The sequence below is a fragment of the Dysidea avara genome, chromosome 7, assembly GCF_963678975.1.
Source record: "Dysidea avara chromosome 7, odDysAvar1.4, whole genome shotgun sequence".
NCBI lineage: Eukaryota > Metazoa > Porifera > Demospongiae > Dictyoceratida > Dysideidae > Dysidea > Dysidea avara.
Window position 1 is genome coordinate 25,245,067 of NC_089278.1, and position 21,461 is coordinate 25,266,527.

Below are 21,461 nucleotides of genomic sequence, written 5' to 3' on the forward strand. Positions count from 1 at the left end.
CCTTTCTGAATGGACAGCAGTACTTTTGGCTTGCATAAGTAGTTTCGTCCTCGCAGACCCATTCTCCGGGGTGGCACTTATCGATTAGAGATTATAAGCGCCCCCTCAGAAAGGGTCTGGTGAAATGCCCATACCATTTTTGTCCGAGAAATCACCAACTCTGGCGAGTGATAGTTGGGGTGACGATTTGAGGTACGCTTTGCTTTTGTCAAGCAGCCATAAAATGATAAAATACTGTTTAATCGTCACCTTTTGAGTATTAAACACCAATTATCACTCGCCAGAGTTGGCGATTTCTCGGACAAAAATGGTATGTGCATTTCACCAGACCCTTTTGGAGGGGGCGCTTATAATTTCTAATCGATAAGCACCACCCCAGAGAATGGGTCTGTGAGGACGAGACTATTGCATAAGGCTGTTTAAAAGTTTTAAAAAAAATTGTTGTAAATAAATCTTTTTTATATTTGGCTGCTTTATGTATTACAAGCATATAAAACAGTTGTGTTGAATGGCTACCTGCAGCGTTGAAACCGGGTCGGGTCATCGGGGTCACATTTTCTCAGGGTCATCCGGGTCCGACCCAGTTTACAAATCAGACCCGGATTGGATCACGTGAGAAACGAAATCGTTCGTTTGACGACGTGGAAACTTTTAACGCTATCGCGTAGCTCTTTCGTGAGCCACGCCCACTTATCGCGTTACCAACATACACTCAGCCACGCCTATTTATTAGTAAGTGCAGTATGTAGCACGAAACTGAGGGTATCTATGGTGAGGGGTAGCTATTGTCAGTAGGTGACGACCTTTTTTTTTTGGTCTCCAACCTACAGCTAGGCTGAAGTTGCAATTCCAAAGTGGAACCCTCCTTTTTAAAAGTCTGGATCCGCCCCTGTTTACTCAACACGAATCGAATGCTCAAAACGTAGTCTCGCTCGCTCGAGACTAGCCGAAATATAGGTCTTATCGCACGCCTCGGCTTTAATTAATCCGGGTCAAGCAATCCGGGTCAGTGGGTCATCCGGGTCAGCAGTAGTGACCCGGTTTAAACGCTGGATACCTAGCAGTATTATTGACTTTTGTATTAGAATAAATTAATATTAATGTTACAGTGAGCTGATGCATTTCACAGACAAGGTTTTATAATTTAGCATCATTATTCTGCCTATTATGCTAGCATTATGCTTGATGTTTCAAAGTACCTATTATTATTTTTTATTTATTTATTTATTATGCTGAAAAGTATGCCAGCGTAATAGGCTGGTGCCTACCGATAGACTCCATGACAGTTACACTCCGGCAGGGCATTGCTATTACCGACAAAGAAACACCCATGTTATGTGCTAAATCAGCAGCTATAACATTGTACCAGGGGCGGAGGAAGTAATTGATATGAGGGGGGGCTGGGCTGACCCAGACTTATCTCTGGTTTGGTGAGGTGAGACCAAAAAAAAAAAAAGGTCACAACCAACTGACAATAGCTTTCTACCTCACCAGCTACGCATTTATAGTTGATAAACTACATAAAAATCCTTACATAACTCACTACACACTCACTGCTTTATTAGTGCGTCTGCTCTATTAGAGTATCTTGATCTTTATCACAGTTTTCAGCCCCACTCCAAGAAGGATAATTTCGGTGTGATGTCATTATGGGGGATGGCTAAGCCCCCTAGCCCCCCTTTCCGCCGCCTATGCATTGTACAGTTTATTTCATTTTTTTCTATGCTTTTTTGCCGCAATTAATATATTTAATGCCTAAAGTGTGTTATGCTTGAACTGATTTAATTCAGTGTGCATGCTGCTGAGCTTGTGTTGGATGCAGTAGTGTAAATACAGTAAAAGCCAACTCAGGTATAATATCTGAAGTTTAGAACACGCTGAAACTGGACAGCACGTAAGACTTCTTTTGTGGTTGAGAGTGTATTATAGTATCTAAACCAAAAACAGCCAAGCTGTAAAAAAAGAGTGCAGCCCCCAAAAAGGCCAGAGTGAAAAAAGATGTGAAATCCAAGGTGGCACCCCAGAAATGGCTGTGATGGTAGGTTAATGGTAGTGCTGGGCGGTATTGAAAAATAGCAAACGGTATGCCTTCCATAAAAAGTATCACGGTATTACTAAATATCGCAGTATTAATGAAAAATCCATTGGTATTAAAAAGTAACTGCCATTTACCTCAACGAAAGCACCAAATACCCATGGTAGCTCAGCAAACCTCAGGTACAAATTAAACTTGTTTGCATAGTTTGGTTAGCTGACTACATCAGCACCTGCCTACAAACATTGTCACATGTCTGGTTACCTTCTAAATATGGGATGAAACAAGCCCACAGGGAGGCCATAGTGCCCAGATGGTATGGCGGTATTAAAAAAACAGACGGTATCAAAATCAGTATGACTTAATATCAGATTATTAACAATACCGGTATATTTCCCAGCTCTAATTAATGGCAAAAATTTTAATTACAACAATTCAGGTGAGTTTGGAGGCACACTCTTTTTTTTACAGCTTGGCTGTTTTGGTTTAGATATCACTTCTTTTTGTATTGTAGCCACAAAGCTGGCCATAAACTGGCTATGGTGCTTCCTTTTAACTTGTTTTTTTCTTTACTGCAGGAATTGTGGAACAAAAGAAGTAATTGTGTGTATAGCTTTTGTCTGATTAAATATTTGTATATTTAATGATTATCACATACTGTAGTTAATAAGGTGACTTCTTACATAACTGAACTGTAGCTGAAACTCTAATTGTTTATAGCTGAACTCTTTTCAGGGTGACTTGTTTCTAGCTGCACTTTCTACATGGTAATTGTTTCCAGCACATATTTCTACAGGGTGATTTGTTTTGTAGCTGATTCTCTATAGGGTAACTTGTTTCAGTCTATTTCCATAAATTGAATTTTAAAAATCCATGCTAATTGCATGGACTAGCATATGTAAGCATGAATTGGGCACTGCAAAATGTAACTAAAACTTACTCGTGAATCTTTAGGTGTTTCGATGCCACTGACAAACAGAATAAGTCCCAGTAATAGTGACAAAGAAAGGTTAAAGTGAATAAAGTGATGGATTTGATTAAATACCTTTTCTCTGTAAAACAATTTTATAGACAGTCTTATACCAGTACTTATTTTGAAACAGACTGACCTAAACAATATCATTATGATCATGCCTATTGTTAGACAAGCAATTGATACTCCACACCCGATGTAAGTGACAATGGAAAGTGCCGTAGACTCAGCTACAGATGCCTGTCAAATAATATAATTTGTACAAGTAACAATTTTATTTTAAATTTTATATAAAAATCAGTATACGAAAATTTAAGTACATTTTTAAGCATAACTCATAAACATATCCACACAGTGAAACATATCCACACAGTGAGCACAAACAAACTTACATCCCTGACATTTACTAAGACAGCAAAGCTGGTCAGGTGGTCAGAAGTACAGTTAACAAATGATCCATTTCTGATAGTTGTAATGCCAACCTCAGAGAAACTACCGCTGTAGGAAACACATTTGGAATGGTGTTTATAGTCACACTACCTAGGATATATGGTTGGACTTTTAAGTTACCTAATCTAATATAAATGTGCACTGGCTTCCAAAGTATTCATCAAAATTTTACATGTAAATTTACAGAACCTGCTGTAAAATGGCATACTGAAAAGTAGCATATAAAAAGTAGCTAAATAAGTCCATAAGAAATTTTAAAAAAAACAACAGTGGGAACATAACTGATTAAGAGATATCTATTTTTCCACAAATTATACATAACATATGTATGCATAAATAAAAGATTCTGTGATGACAAATTGTGCAGTACCTTCTAAAATCCCAGAAAACACAACGTGGATTAGCAAATTGTGTAACTTTGATCTAAAGTACAACACAGCTGCATATTTGTAAACATTCATTTAAATTTTATATATACAGCAAATTTTATGGCACCAAAACACATTATAAATAGCTTGCCATGTCTCTATATAGCTACGTATATTCCAACAACCATATATAGTAGCTAACCAAACTCCAGTAATACCCATTATTAAAAGCACATATGTACTTACAGACTTTTGTTGCAAATATTCTTACTATACCAGTAAAAGAGTTATCAAATACGCTAATGCTACAAATCAGCCATAATACCAAGTATGCTGTATCTGCTGAATATTTTTTCTGCCTGGGTTTTCGAGTCTTTGGGGCTTTTTTTGTTAAGATTTAGGCACGGTTTTCTTGAGATTATGCCTCAGCCTATGGTTCTATCTAGGATCAGGACTGCAAAAAGGCGAATAGGTAGAGGATCAAAAATCTGAAAAACTGACGTGTTACTTTATCTGGGGCTGTTTTGAATAGGCAAAAACTTAACCAGATAAACCGTAATCTCATGAGCATCACAAATAAGCCATACGGCCACATAAACTTAATTAGATTAGAGTTTGTACTCAAAATAGCAGTGCGAGAGGGTAGATTTTTATTTTATTTTCTACTAACCAGACAGTTGAATTAGCTAACTAAAATGACTCAAAATGCAATTTTCCTAGCAAGGTACCAACTATAAAAGGTGCTAATTGGCCTCCCTTAGCCACCAGTGATGCAAAAAATCCTTGATGAGGTAACAAGAAAAACGGTGATGCAGGCAGGGATGAGAAACTAATAATTAAGTTTATGTGGCCTAAAGGGGGCTAGCCATCCCAAGCATGCTTGGGGCTATTCCTGTTGGGGCGACGATTAATGCATAGATCCAAATTTGCTATGTTGTCTCCTCACCACCAGCTGTAACAGTGAACATATAGGGATTTTGACTTGGTGATATTTGTCTTGCTTCACCAATGCCCAGAAATGCGACGGTGTCCAGATGAATGTTAGGGCAAAAAGCATGATGGCTTTGATGGAAATACTGACTGTAACAGAAGCCCCCAGCCAGTCATGGGCGGTAAGGCACCGGCGGCCCTGCCTATATGACTATATTTTGCAGCATTGATCACTTAAACCAAATAGTATAGATATCGGCATAGAAAAATATCTTGAAAGTCAGCCAGCTACTACCAAAATAACTTGTAAGCAAAGTATCACTGCATGATGAACTAACTTATGAACTTTTCCAACTGTTGAAAAGCACACCGCAATCAATTTGCAAAATAAAAGGCACTACATAATAATGCTAAACTTCATTCCATCATCACTTAACATTCTATCAACGTGGGTCATGAACATGTAGACAAAAATACATTATTAACATTTCTATTACAGGTCAGATATAAAACAGACATGTAGTCAGGTGATGTGATTGAAAAAAAAAAGGATTGCTGACTATAGATGAAATTATGGTCATAACTGTTTGCATACATTTAAAACATTACCGAATTGAATTCAGCCAATAGTATAATTCTTTCACCATCCAGTGAAACTGGCTCCTGTGTGGTAGTAGATATTTGACTTGATAAGAGTATGCTTGCTGGTTGTTGCCTGTTGTGGATATCAAACTTTAATATGAATATTAACAGAGGATTCATATATACGTTTCATTAGTTGGCAATCTTGTGTTCATTGTAATGGAGCTGACAATTGGAAGGCGGCGCCCTATAAAACAGACTTAGTGTTGATTACTGCATACACTCAACATGCACTAACCTTCAATATGAAATCTATTTAGAATTGCTTGTTTAGAAATTACAATTTGCAAACCACTGATATTCACTCCTGCAAACATGCTACGATTCTTAGGGAATGTAACAGTTTCAACTGTATCATTAGTTGGAAGTTGTGCATCCATAACTACAATTTTAAAAATACAACGTAATGACTCATGGCACATGACTAAGAAATCAAAAAGTGAAGAGCCTTGTACAGAGTGAAGGGCCTTGTACAAAGAGGTGTGACCACTAGTGTGCATTGCAGTCCCCACTGCTATGATAATTTGGAATTTTAGCACATCAGTTCTTGGAATTTAACAAGCTAATTACTTGACACTAGAACCAAATATTATACTAAGTCACTAAATTTATAATTATCATGCCATTCAACATGACTCATTTTTCAGTCACCCTGTCCCATTTAATAATCTTATCACTGTTTTTCACATGGAATATAAGCTTTAGAGTGATTTCATTCTCTATTACTAGATCTCTCATATTGCCTCTACTATATCACTACAACAAAGGTTTCATTTAGATTAGGCCCCTATTTGGTGATTATTAGTTTCTCATCCACCGCCCGCATCCTTCTTAAGCTACCACATGGTAAGCCATTATTTACTTTGTGCATGCTCAGAAGAACACGTGATATCAAACTGATATAATTTTTTGTTGATGAACGCTACAATTCGCTATATACCGCCAGGAGAACTGTTGTTTTCCTTAGCAAATTGCTGCAGTACCAGTTGCGATCGTGTTCTATCGACTTCATCAAAGCAGGCTTTCAGACTGTCGAAAAACAGTTGGCGATCACGAAAAGTAGAATCAGCTGGTGAAGGAAATGTTTGTAGTAAGAAAGAAAGACAATTTGGACAAGGTCTGTACATCAGTGTGTTAATATTATAAAATAATGGCATAATGGTAATACCCTCCCGCCCGCATCATAATAATTAGAAAGGCTGGATGAGAAACTAATAATCACCAAATAGGGGCCTTATATAGAAAACATCGGTACATGTGGTACCTGGATCTGATTCAGATCCTCCATGATCTGCTATATTATGTAACTTCAAATTAAAGACACTCCCTGGACAAAATGTATATATTACAGTGGCGGATCTATATAGGAATTTTCAGAGGGGGTTTCAGGTTCAAGGATTTTCAATAACTATGATACCACTTTGCTGGGGTTGTTAACTCAGTCTTATAGCTCAGTGGCCTATAGCCACATAGATCCATAGTGAGTCACAAAAATCACTCCAAAACATTTGTTTCATAGTTGATTCAGGCCTTCGCAGCAAGTTTTGAAGCAAAACAGCACTAAAACGATAATTATTTTTAGAGGCGCTTAACACACTTCAACGACGTTATGCCATTTTTAGTGATTTCAAAGGCAAAAGTACGAAGTTTGGCCAGTAGAAAAGGTCCCAATGTGATACACTATACATAACTGTTGGTGATTTTATCACTCACACGAACCGTACATAAATTAGGGCGTGCGCACTTTTCAGAGGGGGTTTCAGCTGAAACCATTGCAACCCCCCTGTATCCACCACTGTATTATAATTTAGTGATTTAAGTGATAAAAAGTAGTGAAGCAAGAAATGAATGATGGTATTACAGCAAAGCTCTGTGAGAACATCCCTACATTGGCTTAAATATTATTATAACGATTATTTTGGTTCAATGCCAAATAGGAATTTTCCCATTGAGCTATGCTGTAATATCACCATTCATCTATTGTTATACTATTTTTTATTGCTTAGATCCCTACATCAGTTTAAAATTAATAATGCTAGTTTGTTTAGTCTTTTGTTATAGCATATAGTTATAAATGTGTGACTGTTCTATTAGGGAAATGGCTGCAATAGAGTATACCAAGTCACCATACTGCCTACCAAGGGGTGTGGTCACTATTCTTTATTTTACTACATTATTATTATAAATAAGCTAAACCAATAAGAGCTTGTGTTACATATAAACTCATAATATGGCACTTACTGATGTTTTCTGTTATAATACTTATATTGACTGTTTCATTTGAGCTACGGTCAAGAGTACTACCCAGGAGAATTCCAACTCTTTCTGTGGTCATCACTAGGCTTTCACTGACTGTTTCATTTGCCTGCAGATAAATAAACAAATGTTTAAGTAAATGACACCTGAGGTATATATCAGCAAATTCCTTCCAGCTGAGATATAAGTGATTTAAACCACTCCATCACAGCCATTGAACACTCCTGGAATTTGTTTTATACACTAACATCTGCAGAATGATAGTGATTTAAAGTGTGGGATAATAATAATAATAAACCTCAGAATGCTATCAATACGTTATTACATTGCAATAGATATAGTAAACTAATTATTGTGGGATTCAGTTTTTAACTGCAGTTAATTTTGTAAGCCCACAAACTTTATCAGAAGTATCAAGACACACGGTAGTGTGTCGTGCGGCCCAAGAAGCCGGCGCGTAACACCCGTGAGTATATTGACAGGAAGAAAGAAAACGCAATTTTCGCACGTCCGTAGCTCTGTGCTGCCTTGATAAAACAAGACGATTTTTGCTGTGGACACTCCCTCCACCTTCAGCACTCCACATTCCAAATTTGAGCGAAATCACTTCAAGCGTTCCCGAGATATTCGACTTCAAAAATTGGCTTAGTTTCTTCATTTTTTTTTTCTTCTTATTTTTCTTCCTCTTTTCGCACACTTACAAAAACTGCTATAAAACGCGAACGCCATATCCGATCGCCTTGAAATTTGGCACACAGAAGGGAGGTATAAAGGCGCATCTCTGTACCAACTTTGGCTGGATTACGATAAACAGGCAAAGAGTTATGAGTGATTATTCACGAAAAATAACACCAATATGTTGTCACGCCTACAGGGTAAACTGCGTATGGGAAGAAGCTGAAAATCGGTGGGTGAATAGGTTAACTATTGAACCTCAAACCTTTTGTGGTTTGAAAGAAATCGAGCTAAAAACCAGGAAGATACAACGAAAAAACCAACAGTGTGTAACAATTATGCAATCGAGATTAGCTAATAAAAAACGACTGCTTGCCACGCCTACCAGGTAAACCGCTTGGGGTAATGCTTTGAAAATCGCTGTACAGATGGAGTAATCATCTTAGAAAGGCTCTTCAATGGTGTAGAAGAATCAGACTTAAAGCCACGGAGTTATAACACGACATCCAACTTGGTGTAGCAAGTGCGAGGTTGAGATACTCTAATAGAGCAGTCATCCTAATAGAGCAGTCATCCTAATAGAGCAGTCACCCGAAGAGAATCCAAGAGATCAGTTAGAAACAAGTAACCTGTAGAGAGATCAGCTACAAACAAGTCACCCTGTAGAGAGATCAGCTACAAACAAGTCACCCTGTAGAGAGATCAGCCACAAACAATTCACCCTGTAAAGAGCTCAGCTGCAAAAAAAATCACCTTTACAGAATTCCACTACAAACAAATCACCCTATAGAAAGATCAGCTAGAAGAAATTACCTCGAAAAGAGTTCAGTTACAAAGTAACCACCATGTGGAGAATTCATTTACAAACTAGTGACCCTGTAGAGACATCAGCTAGAAGAAATTACCTTGTAAAGAGTTCAGCTACATAGAAACCATTCTGTAAAGAGCTCAGCTGCAAACAAATCACCTGTACAGAATTCAGCTACAAACAAATCACCCTGTACAGAGATCAGCTAGAAGAAGTTACCTTGTAGAGAGTTCAGCTACAAAGAAACCATCATGTGGAGAGTTCAGCTGCAAACAAATCACCTGTAGAGAGTTCAGCTACAAACCAATCTCCCTGTAGAGAGATCAGCTAGAAGAAGTTTCCTTGTAGAGAGTTCAGCCACAAACAAATCACCCTGTAGAAAGATCAGCTAGAAGAAGTTACCTTGTAGAGAGTTCAGTTACAAAGAAACCACCATGTAGAAAGTTCAGCTACAAACTAGTGACCTTGTGGAGACATCAGCTAGAAGAAACTACCTTGTAGAGAGCTCAGCTACAAAGAAACCATTCTGTAAAGAGCTCAGCTGCAAACAAATCACCTGTACAGAATTCAGCTACGAACAAATCACCCTGTAGAAAGATCAGCTAGAAGAAGTCACCTTGTAAAGAGTTCAGCTACAAAGAAACCACCATGTAGGGAGTTCAGCTAGTAGAAGTTACCTTGTAGAGAGTTCAGCTACAAAGAAACCATCATGAAGAGAGTTCAGCTGCAAACAAATCTCCCTGTAGAGAGTTCAGTTAGAAGAAGTTACCTTGTAGAGAGTTCAGCTACAAAGAAACCATCATGAAGAGAGTTCAGCTACAAAGAAACCATCATGAAGAGAGTTCAGCTACAAAGAAACCATCATGAAGAGAGTTCAGCTACAAACAAATCACTCTGTAGAGAGATCAGCTAGAAGAAGTCACCTTGTAGAGAGTTCAACTACAAAGAAACCACCATATAGAGAGTTCAGCTGCAAACAAATCACGCTGTAGAAAAATCAGCTACAAACAAATCACCCTGTAGAAAGATCAGCTAGAAGAAGTCACCTTGTAGAGAGTTCAGCTACAAAGAAACCACCATGTAGGGAGTTCAGCTAGAAGAAGTTACCTTGTAGAGAGTTCAGCTACAAAGAAACCACCATGTAGGGAGTTCAGCTAGAAGAAGTTACCTTGTAGAGAGTTCAGCTACAAAGAAACCATCATGAAGAAAGTTCAGCTGCAAACAAATCTCCCTGTAGAGAGTTCAGTTAGAAGAAGTTACCTTGTAGAGAGTTCAGCTACAAAGAAACCATTCTGTAAAGAGCTCAGCTGCAAACAAATCACCTGTATAGAATTCAGCTACAAACAAATCACCCTGTAGAGAGATCAGCTAGAAGAAATTACCTTGTAGAGAGTTCAGCTACAGTAAAAAGAAACCGCCATGTAGAGAGTTCAGCTGCAAAGAAATTACCCTGTAGAAAATTCTGCCACAAACAAATTGCCCTATAGAAAGATCAGTTAGAAGAAGTTATCTTGTAGAGAGTTCAGCTACAAAGAAACCACCATTTAGAGAGTTCAGCTAGAAGAAATTACCTTGTAATCACCCTGTAGAGAGAACAGCTAGAAGAAGTTACCTTGAAGAGTGTTCAGTTACAAAGAAACCACCATGGACAGTTCTGTAATAAATATATGTATTATATATATAATTTGTACATTTACTGATAAAATCAGAAATATTTAAGGTACATCTGCTTCATCTTTTCTTCTTCCTATGGTAAAGAAAAAAGATAGGTTAAAAAAGTCCCAAAGCAGGCCATAGGCCGGCTTTGGGGTATACAAATACAAAAAGAAGTGAAATCTAATTCAAAACAGCCAAGCTGTAAAAAATGTGTGCGGCCCTCAAAAAGGCTATGGTGAAAAAAGATGTGAAATCCAAGGTGGCGGCCAAGAAATGGCTGTGATGGTAGGTTAATGGTAAAAATTTTAATAATGACAATTCAGGTGAATTTTGTGCCAATTGACCAAGCGGCACCAAATTGACCTGAATTGTCGTTATTAAAATTTTTACCATTAACCTATCATCACAGCCATTTCTTGGCCGCCACCTTGGATTTCACATCTTTTTTCACCATAGCTTTTTTGAGGGCTGCACACTTTTTTTACAGCTTGGCTGTTTTGGATTAGATATAAGTTACTATTATGTAAAGGACTACTTATAAGTTACTAACCTTTGTTCAATTTTGCATTCTTGTTCCATGGTCTGCTCATTGGCTGACACATGGTACATAGAAATATGAATCCACACATATCCCAAACAATTATTTAGAGATAATTAGCTTCAAAATATAGTTTCTTTACAGTAAACTAGTTGTAAAGTCTGAATTTGCTTAGCCTAAAATTCTCAAATTAAATCCCAGAAGATTAAGCCATGATATAATGAGTCAAAGTATACCACCAAATCTTAGAACATGAGTAAACTATTTTCCCAGTATACTTCGCAGGCAATATCTAGATCTGGGAAATACGCTATATTACAATACTTAACCTCCAAAAAGCATTTGATGAATGCCCATGCAAATGGGATTATTGAGGTGTTTAATAAATTAAAACATGGACAATGCTTTGCAGTCATATCATTACCTGGAAGGAGATGTCATTTCTTTCATCATTTACATTACTCAACACACTGGTGCAATTCTGTAAGGTAGACAAACAGTTAATTTATATATATATATATATATATAATTCTGTGAGCATGTGTGTGTGTACATGCATACATACATACATACATACATACATACATACATACATACATACATACATACATACATACATACATACATACATACATACATACATACATACATACGTACATACATACATACATACAAACATACATACAAACACACATCTGTATTTATGTATGTATGTACGTGTGTGCATGTTTGTATGTCTGTCTGTCTGTCTGTCTGTATGTATGTATATATGTATGTATGTCTGTCTGCATGTCTGTATGTATGCAGGTATGTTCGTCTGTCCGTCTGTCTGTCTGCCTGCCTGTCTGTCTGTCTGTCTGTATGTATGTATGTATGTATGTATGTATGTATGTATGTATGTATGTATGTATGTATGCATGCATGTATGTATGTATGTATGTATGTATGTATGTATGTATGTATGTATGTATGTATGCACAGTTTAGTTACCTCACAGATTTGTAGAATCACAACAGGTTCGACTAACTCAGTAGTACGTTCGGCTACACTATGTAATGTTAGAGATATAATACATTATTTTATCAAAAACACCAATGCACTACAGTATATGTGACTGGGTCTGGGAAAACCGGTCTTATCGCACATTCAAGCAGCAGATTTGATTTTTCACCAAGAACACAAAGCTACATGAATAAACTATCAAATTTCATAATCTAGACTCGAGAGGTCTTCTTTTGCTAGCTGCTTTGCAATCCGTATAAGTGGTTTGGGGCCCCAATGGAGCTCTGGCCCTGTGTAGCTGTACAGCTCTGTGGTGTTGAATAAAGACCTGTGCTGTAAATGTGCTTTCATTTTAGCCAGCTTTGATACCTGAATGGTTCATAACTCAGCCTAATTCATCCCTGTGCTTTCCTCTATAATTTTTCAAAACAGTTCCTTGCCCACCTCTGGCTCCCACCACCCACCCGTTTTGGAGCTCGCCTGGTAGAGTGAAAATCGAGTTAAAAACTATCTAAAATGGTGGGAAACTTAAGAGTTGGCTACTTCTACTGTGGATGCTCTTGAAGGTAAGAAATTGGTTTAAAACTTATGAAAATTTGGTAAACATGACTTCTACCATTGGCACGGTTTTCCCAGACTGGGTCACATATAGTATATTATAAATTTAAAAATAACATAGGAATCCAAGCAATAAAAAGTAGTGAAACAAGAGAAGAATAATGGTATTACAGCATAGTTCGATGGGAAACTCCCTACATTGGCATGTTATAACAATCAGTGGCAAAGTAGACTGAGCTATGCTGTAATACCATCATTCATCTCTTGTTTCACTACTTTTTACTGTTTGGATCCCTACTGTATTTTATTAATATTTTTAATATACTAGTTTGTTTGTTATAGCATAGAACTGTACACATGTGACTGTTTTATTAGGGTAACTGCTGTATTAGAGTATCCCAAGTCAGCCTTTCACCTACCAGTCACTATTTTTTTAAAGAATACAGCTAGGCTAACAATAACAGGGCGTGTCATCATGATAGATAGTTAAGAGGTGTGGTTTTGGTGCTCAATCATTATTAATCAACCAAGATTGCATTAATAGGTGCAGCATCCAACCTATCATGACGTTCCAGGTATCTACTGAGCATAAGCGCTTCTGTAAGTTTGTGGTGCCTAAATATGCTACTCAAGGAAAGTGTTGATAGGAAAAATTAATGCCTCAAAATGGTTTCATTACCTGGACAAGGAAGAGTGATTGAAGATAAAAGGAAAGACAAGGTGCAGAGGGCACACGCTCTTTGGAACTCCAAAAGGCACATCCCACTGGTAGTTTGTTATTGTGGCATAAAATGGTGGCCGTGCAGTTTCGTTTGGCCTCCAGCCTTGCAACTGTGGTGAGGCAGGGAGGCTGGCAGTTAGTTGAAAATTCGAGTTATGGTGATAGTTTAAAATTCTATACCCAGCCGCCTGTAAGTGTTTTCTTTTTTGATGCTGTATTTGATGTCAGATGTACTAATACTATTCTATAAAGGTGATTTTTGTTGCATAAGATGTTTCTAAGATGGTTTTTAAAGATGGAATTTTAGGCTGCATGCGTCATTTTTGGAGGGGGGATCCCTACTTAAACAGTACTCGTATATGTGCCAAACTGATATGAGTTGTTTGAGCCTGTAGAATGTGCAGTATTGTTATGTTATAGCTGTTTATCTGATTTGTATAAGTACAATGTGATACCAGAAATCATAGGGTGCTGTTTCTTTTAACAGTGGCACCTTGGTTATCCAAACCACTGTGGACCTTTCAAGATTGAAAACTCCACACCTCAGGGGATGAAACTGTCACAAACCATTGCATAAGCAATGCAACATTTTTGATTTTAAGAATGCAGAGCAATCATATTGGTTAAGAGGTTCTGTCAAAACACACACATAATGTGCAGGGGAGGTAGGACATGTGTGCACGCTACTTACTTAAATTGGATAAGAATTTAATGTGAGTCTCAATAATCGTAATACTAGATAGCACTTTATAGAAAATGTATACTTTTGTTTTAAAAGAGCCCCTTTTAGGCAAGCGAACAGTGATTTTTGCTATTTTTCCTTGAAGTCCAGGAGGTCTTACAAAACAAAGTGTATATCCTCAAAGTTTATGTGAAGTGCTAGTGGACCTCATTATTGGCTGGTTTTGTACTGTGATTATTGAGACTCACGTGATATAGAAAATATGGAATTAAAGCAAGCGGCATGCAATGCATATCCTACCTCCTCTGCAACATGTGAATACTCACTTCACAATGGACCCTAATGTCTGATCAGTTTGATCCACATCATTTGGCACAAGAGGTGTTGAAGAATTAGTGACAACATTAAGCTCACTTGCAATGTTGATTACTAACTGGGATTCAAATCTTTCTGTCAAATCTCTTGTTTCATTGTTTAGAATATTAGCAACAACTCTCTGTACATCTGTTATTTGGCTTGCAAGTCTTGTTTGCTCAACAGTTGTGCAGTTTGATACATCAGGGTCTCCCCACATATCAATATCAATGCATTCTCTGCTAGCCAAACCTGCAAATCTTATGTAATTCATGATCCATGTAAAACATCTAAGCTATACAAAAAGTAAGAATTTTTCAAGCTGGTAGGACCATTATGATAAATAGTGCTTAAACAAGGCGAATTTAATTCCTACTATATATTCGTCACAAACCAGCATGGCTAAATCTTTGCAATTTAGCCTTCTTGACAATGCACTTCTATTGTACACTGGAAGAATATTAAAATTTCCTGGATTGGAAATATGCAGTACAGGGCAGAATTTCCTATAGACTTTCCTGGTTTTTCAGTAAAGTCTATAGGAAATTCTGCCCTGTACTGCATATATCCTGATCCCAGTAAATTCTAGTATTCTTCCAGTGGTAATGATTCCTGCTAGCTTTCAAATTACTAATTTTTCCTTACACTTGTATGCTAACATTTTTGTGGCATATTCATCATTAGCACACTTTTATGACACCGGATTAAAAGAAAGAATGGCACCAGGTCGATGTGACTATAATTGTATGACAAAACCTACTCCCCCATACTAATTAATAATGTGAGTAATAGAATATTTTGCATGGATTTTGATTATGTTGTACTCATTACACAGCCCTACACACAGAGAATGGCACATGAAGCTAGCCTATGAATGTTAGAGGAATGGTTCAAAATTATGGACCATTTTCATCACAAACGCCATGGCTGCACTACCTCAAATTGAAACCTTACACTGTCAATGAAAAGAAATAGGACATGCATTGCATACATTGTATGTACTGTGACAATTTATGCTAAAGGAACTGTCAGGATATATAATTGTGAAATAATCAAGACTATAGTGTTAGCCATTATTGAGTTATGCTTGTCTGAAGGAATTAGTTTGTAAGCTAATTAAACAGTGAACAGAATTCCACTACACAGAAGTATCCTGTAGAATAGCAACACAATGCAAAATCATGTACAAAAAGGATGAAACTTTCCACATACGTAGTACTCCTTATGACATAATTTTTTAGAGATAGATTTGACTTTTGGTGACCTTTATGGCCATTTTTTCCCGGAAATTTGATCTTATCTCCCTGAGGCACTAATTAATTTGTTAAACATGGTACCAAAATAAAGATATTGTTGAATGTTATATGAAACAACTTGGTTTTTATTTGAAGTTAATAGGTGATTTCATTCCAAAGTTATGATCATTTACCGTATGACAACAAATATTGGCGAAACTAATATTTGGCGATTTGTTATAAAATTGCAGTTGGCGAAAATATAATTTGGCGAAAACTCTCACTGAAAAATTGGCGAATGGCGTAAGTATACGATGCAGTACTGACTCGCTTTAAATAATATTCTGGTCCTACTTCCAAAAACGCCGAATATCTGTGCTCCAATGGCCACACCCACTTTCAGGATTATTTGTTGTCTGTAGGCATACTCGCCCATTTATCAATGGCTGCACAAAAATTCATGTCTGCTGCTGTCTGTAAGCTTAAGGGGAGCTACGCCCACTAATCGAGTACGAGTTCTAGTCTAGTCAGTAAGCCACACCCATTTGCAAACGTGGTAATTTACCAGTTTCAGCAGTTGAAAATCTACTTCAACAACCAAAGTTTGAAAATAATATTGACGAAATTTAAATTTGGCGGATTTCTGACGAATCGCCAATTCGCCAAATTTAGTTCACCGCCAAATTTAATTGATATACGGTATATATTACCCATAAATTTTGAAATAATTTACCTCCCCATAGGTAATTTATATCCTAATACCATACATGTTTCACTGCCCATACAAAAGTCTCAATTGTAGCAGTGAAATTTATCCCATATTTCACTGGTAGCAGTGAAAAAGTTGTAATTGCAATTTAATTTATGTTAACAATGTAGTGCCAATTAGTGTTTACTCGTGTTTAGTACATATAGTGACAAATTGCGTACATAACAACGCTAATGCACGGCATGCATACATGCAGCGAGTATGGTATTAACTGGGAATAGCATGGGTATAGCAGTGAAATTTGGGATAAATACCACTCTTGTTGCATTGAAAATCAAAATTTCACTCGGCTTTGTCTTGTGAAATTTTACCCATTTTCAATGCAAGACTTGTGGTATTTATCCCAAATTTCACTGCTACCCATGCTATTACTAGTACCAAGGATAGGTAAACTCAAAGAATTTTGCAGCTACTAAAAGCGATCAAAACTTCACAATGGAATTATCAATTAACTTCAAATCAAAACCAAGTTGTTTCATTTAACAAGATTTTACTTTGATACTATGTTTTAAAATGTCAATTAATTCCTGAGGGAGATAAAGACAGAAATGGTCAACTTTTTGTGCAAAAGTGGTTACAATGGTCACCAAAGGTCAAATCTGCAATGGCACTATATCAAAAATACATGTCACAAGGAATACTATTAATGTGGAAAGTTCCATGCTTTTATGAAAAAGTGTATGATTTGGCTAATTTTGGGAGCTGCAGTCAAACCTCTCTAATCCGACGCTCAATGGGAGCCATAATTTTTGCGAGGTTGTTGGATTATCAAGTCACCTCTGTAATGGTAAATGAAATTTTGGTTGGATTAGAGAGCATCCTGGATTATGCAGGTGTCAGATTAGAGAGGTTTGACTATACACTGTATTGGTGTTGGGAGTACTGAAGCCACCTTTGGGCTTGATTATATATACCTCACTAATATTGCAAAGATGCCATCAAAATTATTGTGAGGCTGATTTCTATGGTAATATTACACAAATCAGTTATTCCTATTTGTGGTTTACCCTGTATGCATCCCAAAGGTGGGTCTTTTTTATGGAAATACATAATTGTCCATAACTCTGAGAATCTTTATGTAAGATTTGCACCAGACTTAGCTACTAAGTGAATTGCCTTAATGCTCATGAAATTTCAGTTACATGTCTTATAGTAAGTTTTGCAAACTGTGTAAAAAAGAAAGATAATTCTAGACTCCAAAAAGAAAAAAAATTAAGCCAAACTTTGAGAGCTCATAATTACTTTGCAAATGCATAATAATTATGGTGATTTTGCTCAAATTTGTGTGTAAGGTACTGATAAGAAGGTGGAAGGTATTGCACAATTCATTTAGAGGGATATGTAAAAAATTGTATTTTCTTTTTTCCGGGTAAGTTATTTTGGTTGCATAATATACTACTGTGTGTCTTGATTGTGTATTGCACCTGCTGCTTCACCACCACCTGGACACTTTTGTGTTGCAGTATTACCAACAGTGGTAGCTGGCCACAAGATATTCCAAGTTTGGTCTTGCTCCATAGGACATCCTATGTAATAATAAAAGCATACACATGTTCTCTCATAATACATACATACATATAATATTCTATAGTAGTGCACTGTAATGTTTGAATCTATTGAATAAACAACTTGTGTGAGATATTGGTCATAATTTTGATGACTACCATAAGACACTAGCAAACTATAAGATTTATCTGAGATCAAGGGCGGATCTGGGGGTCAAAATGAACTGAGGCACTATATTGTCTGGTTTGGTAAGATGAGACCAAAAAAAAGGTCACAGCCAATTGACAATAGCTGCCCACCTCACCAACTACACATTTATAGCTGATAAAGTACATAAAAATTCTTACATAGCTTGCCACATACTGCTCTAATACTTTGACTGCTTTATTAGAGTGACTGCTCTATTAGAGTATCTTGATCTTGTTATGCTAAAAATTTTTGGAGGGGGGCCAAGAGCCCCCTTTGACCCCCCTGTCAGGACACTGGACAAAATCCGGTCAAATTGCATAGATGTCTGACCATAATGCAATTTGTCCGGACACAGTGTCCCATCAAAGCATAAAGAAGGAGCCTAGGGCTGAGCTGGCATGCTATCAACAATAACAGTCACTTGGTTTCCAGGAGATAGTATACATTCTTACAACCCAAGGGAGTGACCATAAATGTACCATTGCCAACCCTCTGGTGTACTTTAACCACATAACGGCTGCAGTAAGGCATGTGATGTCTTACCACTATAATGTTCATTTGCTATGCTACAGTAGACATATTGGGCATTCATCTCATGTCCAGTCAATTTTGGCAATTGTCCGGCCAATTTTGGTTTGTCAGGACATTGTGGCAGGACAACAGAGAATTCTTATTATAAGCTCTGGAATATCAGGGTATTTTCATAGTTTACTATAAGGAAATTCTCCAAACAAGGAAATTTTGAAAAAATTAGGCTTCCTGAGAGGAAATTTCTGCTGGTTGTGCAAGCTACTTCATGAAAGCAAGCTGGCTTAAGAAATTTTTAAAATTACACTGGTTAAGATTGGCAATTTCAAGAGTTGAATGTGTTATTTGAAAACAATAAGAAACTGGGTAAACTTAGGACATCGGATAGCCATCACTATGTATATGTATGAATTTTTGATAGTTGAATATGCACCCAAAGGATTCTTTAAAGGTTAGACCATCTGAGACTGAATCTAAGTGCATCATAAATGTGGTGTGTGTAAATTTTGACCTGCATATTATGAACTTCCTATAATTAAATCTGAGGGAATTTTTGATAGTTTTGTCTGTCATTTTAAAAACAAACTTAATCTAAGTAAATACAGTGCAGTTATCACTACCCACAATTTTAGGGGGGAGTCTGAAAAATTTTTCTTGTTGAGGTGAGCAAGTAAGCACAATACATTTAAAAGAGAGTTAATAACAATATTTTTAGTTCAGCAAAATACTTACTATAATTGCTATGAATTAACTGTAGTCATAAATATGCTTACTAGACTAATGGCTTGATATTAAGTACCATGCTATAGTATGTTCACGTTGAGCTGAATCCTAAAAAACGGCTAAATATTAAAAGTGGATTTTTTCTCAACACGGTTAACATTTCAGCCAACCAGATGATTATTGGTAACAGCAAAGGTGTCAACAACAGACACGTACGGTTTGGCTCCATTACAAGTTTGGGAAAGGGCTGTATTGGGCACTGTGCTTATATGGCTTTCCCATAGGAAATGTATTGTGAAAATTTTGATTGACCGTAAATATTATGTCTAACATTTGAACAACAAGATTTTGAAATATTTTTAGCGGGTCAAGCAGTACTACAAATGAGCCAAATTTCAAGATCATGTGTAATTGCATCCATGAGTTATTAAATGTTTTTGAGGGTTCAGCTCAACGTGAACATACTATAGCTAATGCTATAAACGATATTGAGCCAGTTCTCTATAACAACAATATAAATTAAATAAAGGTTTTATTAGATTTTTAAGTACAAGGCTGATCTTTAAATTAATCATGGCAATAAATTTCACAACCAATCTCACACAGTGTCATCATTGTATTATAGCAGAGAGATAGCAATCAACATAATTATTATCATGTTCAATCCCAAGAGGGATGAAAAATTCTTGCCTAATCAGTAGACAACTTCTAGCTATAACACCTATACTGAATCAATATTACCTACTCTGACTCTGGCTATTGAATGCATCCCCAATGTAACTTTGTCTCTATCATGGGTGCATCAGTAATAAAAGGCAGTTCATGGATCATTGATCAATTGTCATGATTGTCCCTGATGCACACACAAAAAGTCGTCTTATATGATATCATGCAAATTATATCTATGTTGTATGTAATAAGGGCATATCCAAGAAACCATAAGGACTACAACTAAAAGGACTGAATTCTGGTGCAGCCAAGAATGAAGGTAAATACAACTAACTATAAAGATTGAAAATCAGAACATTATGCACTAACTCACGTTCTATGCTTAGTCCTGACTGATACCATAACTCTTATTGACTAGTGATGTACTTCCCAAAAGTAGACTTACTAACTCTGGACAATTGTGAAGCCAGGAATAAAATGGTTTATTAGTGAAGAAGCAGCTGTGCTGAAAGTAAGTATTAATTTTATGTGCATAGAAGACTCCTCATGACAAATCCAATCACAATTGTGTTGAAAAAATTTGCACTAGCTCATAAATGATATTCATCACTGTGCTTGTGCCAGTGTATACTAAACTTATTAAAGAAATACAGAGGTCTGGATCCTGAGATCAAGAACAGATTATCGTTTGTATACATATACATATACCACACTATTTTCACAGTTTGGCTGTTTTTGTGTAGAGATTTATGTACACATACCAGTAATATTGGCTGTTGGATTGCAAAAGGAATCATCCTGTCGGATGCTATTAGGAATGGCACTGAAAATATTTGGGCACAAATCCTAGGAATATACGCCATCAAACACTGAAAACAATTAAATGCTTTTTACACACCCCTTCACATGATGGTACAAGATCACAGTTCAGATTTACATCAGGAAATCCATCATAGTCTGTATCCATTGCACATATGTTCCCATCACCAGCGTAAGTGGGACTGTTACACTGCACAGTTAATTAACTTAGCTTTTAAATGCAAGAATGCAAGTAGTTACTCACTTTGCATGATGAAGTGTCACAGATACAGGCTGGAGTACTGGGTCCAATACAAACTGGTTGAACAGTGTTGAGGTCCGCATTAACATTGCATGTGCAACTCACTATACAAATAATATAATGCATGGAAATTA

The 21,461-nt window shown here is 36.8% G+C and overlaps 1 protein-coding gene across 1 annotated transcript in view; it reads right to left on the reverse strand.

Moving 5' to 3' along the window:
• The window catches only part of LOC136261116 (adhesion G-protein coupled receptor V1-like), a 107,250-nt gene that overhangs the window by 12,390 nt on the left and 73,399 nt on the right, over window positions 1–21,461 (reverse strand). Inside the window, exons 75-89 of the mRNA XM_066055085.1 lie at window positions 21,331–21,431; window positions 21,166–21,276; window positions 21,029–21,113; window positions 18,077–18,178; window positions 14,621–14,900; window positions 12,322–12,379; window positions 11,756–11,812; window positions 7,640–7,763; window positions 5,637–5,780; window positions 5,525–5,585; window positions 5,366–5,471; window positions 3,829–3,881; window positions 3,401–3,506; window positions 3,145–3,248; window positions 2,976–3,087 (exon numbers count right to left, since the gene is read on the reverse strand). Coding sequence (XP_065911157.1) covers window positions 2,976–3,087; window positions 3,145–3,248; window positions 3,401–3,506; window positions 3,829–3,881; window positions 5,366–5,471; window positions 5,525–5,585; window positions 5,637–5,780; window positions 7,640–7,763; window positions 11,756–11,812; window positions 12,322–12,379; window positions 14,621–14,900; window positions 18,077–18,178; window positions 21,029–21,113; window positions 21,166–21,276; window positions 21,331–21,431 — 1,604 coding nt within the window. The remainder of the gene's footprint in view (window positions 1–2,975; window positions 3,088–3,144; window positions 3,249–3,400; window positions 3,507–3,828; window positions 3,882–5,365; window positions 5,472–5,524; window positions 5,586–5,636; window positions 5,781–7,639; window positions 7,764–11,755; window positions 11,813–12,321; window positions 12,380–14,620; window positions 14,901–18,076; window positions 18,179–21,028; window positions 21,114–21,165; window positions 21,277–21,330; window positions 21,432–21,461) is intronic.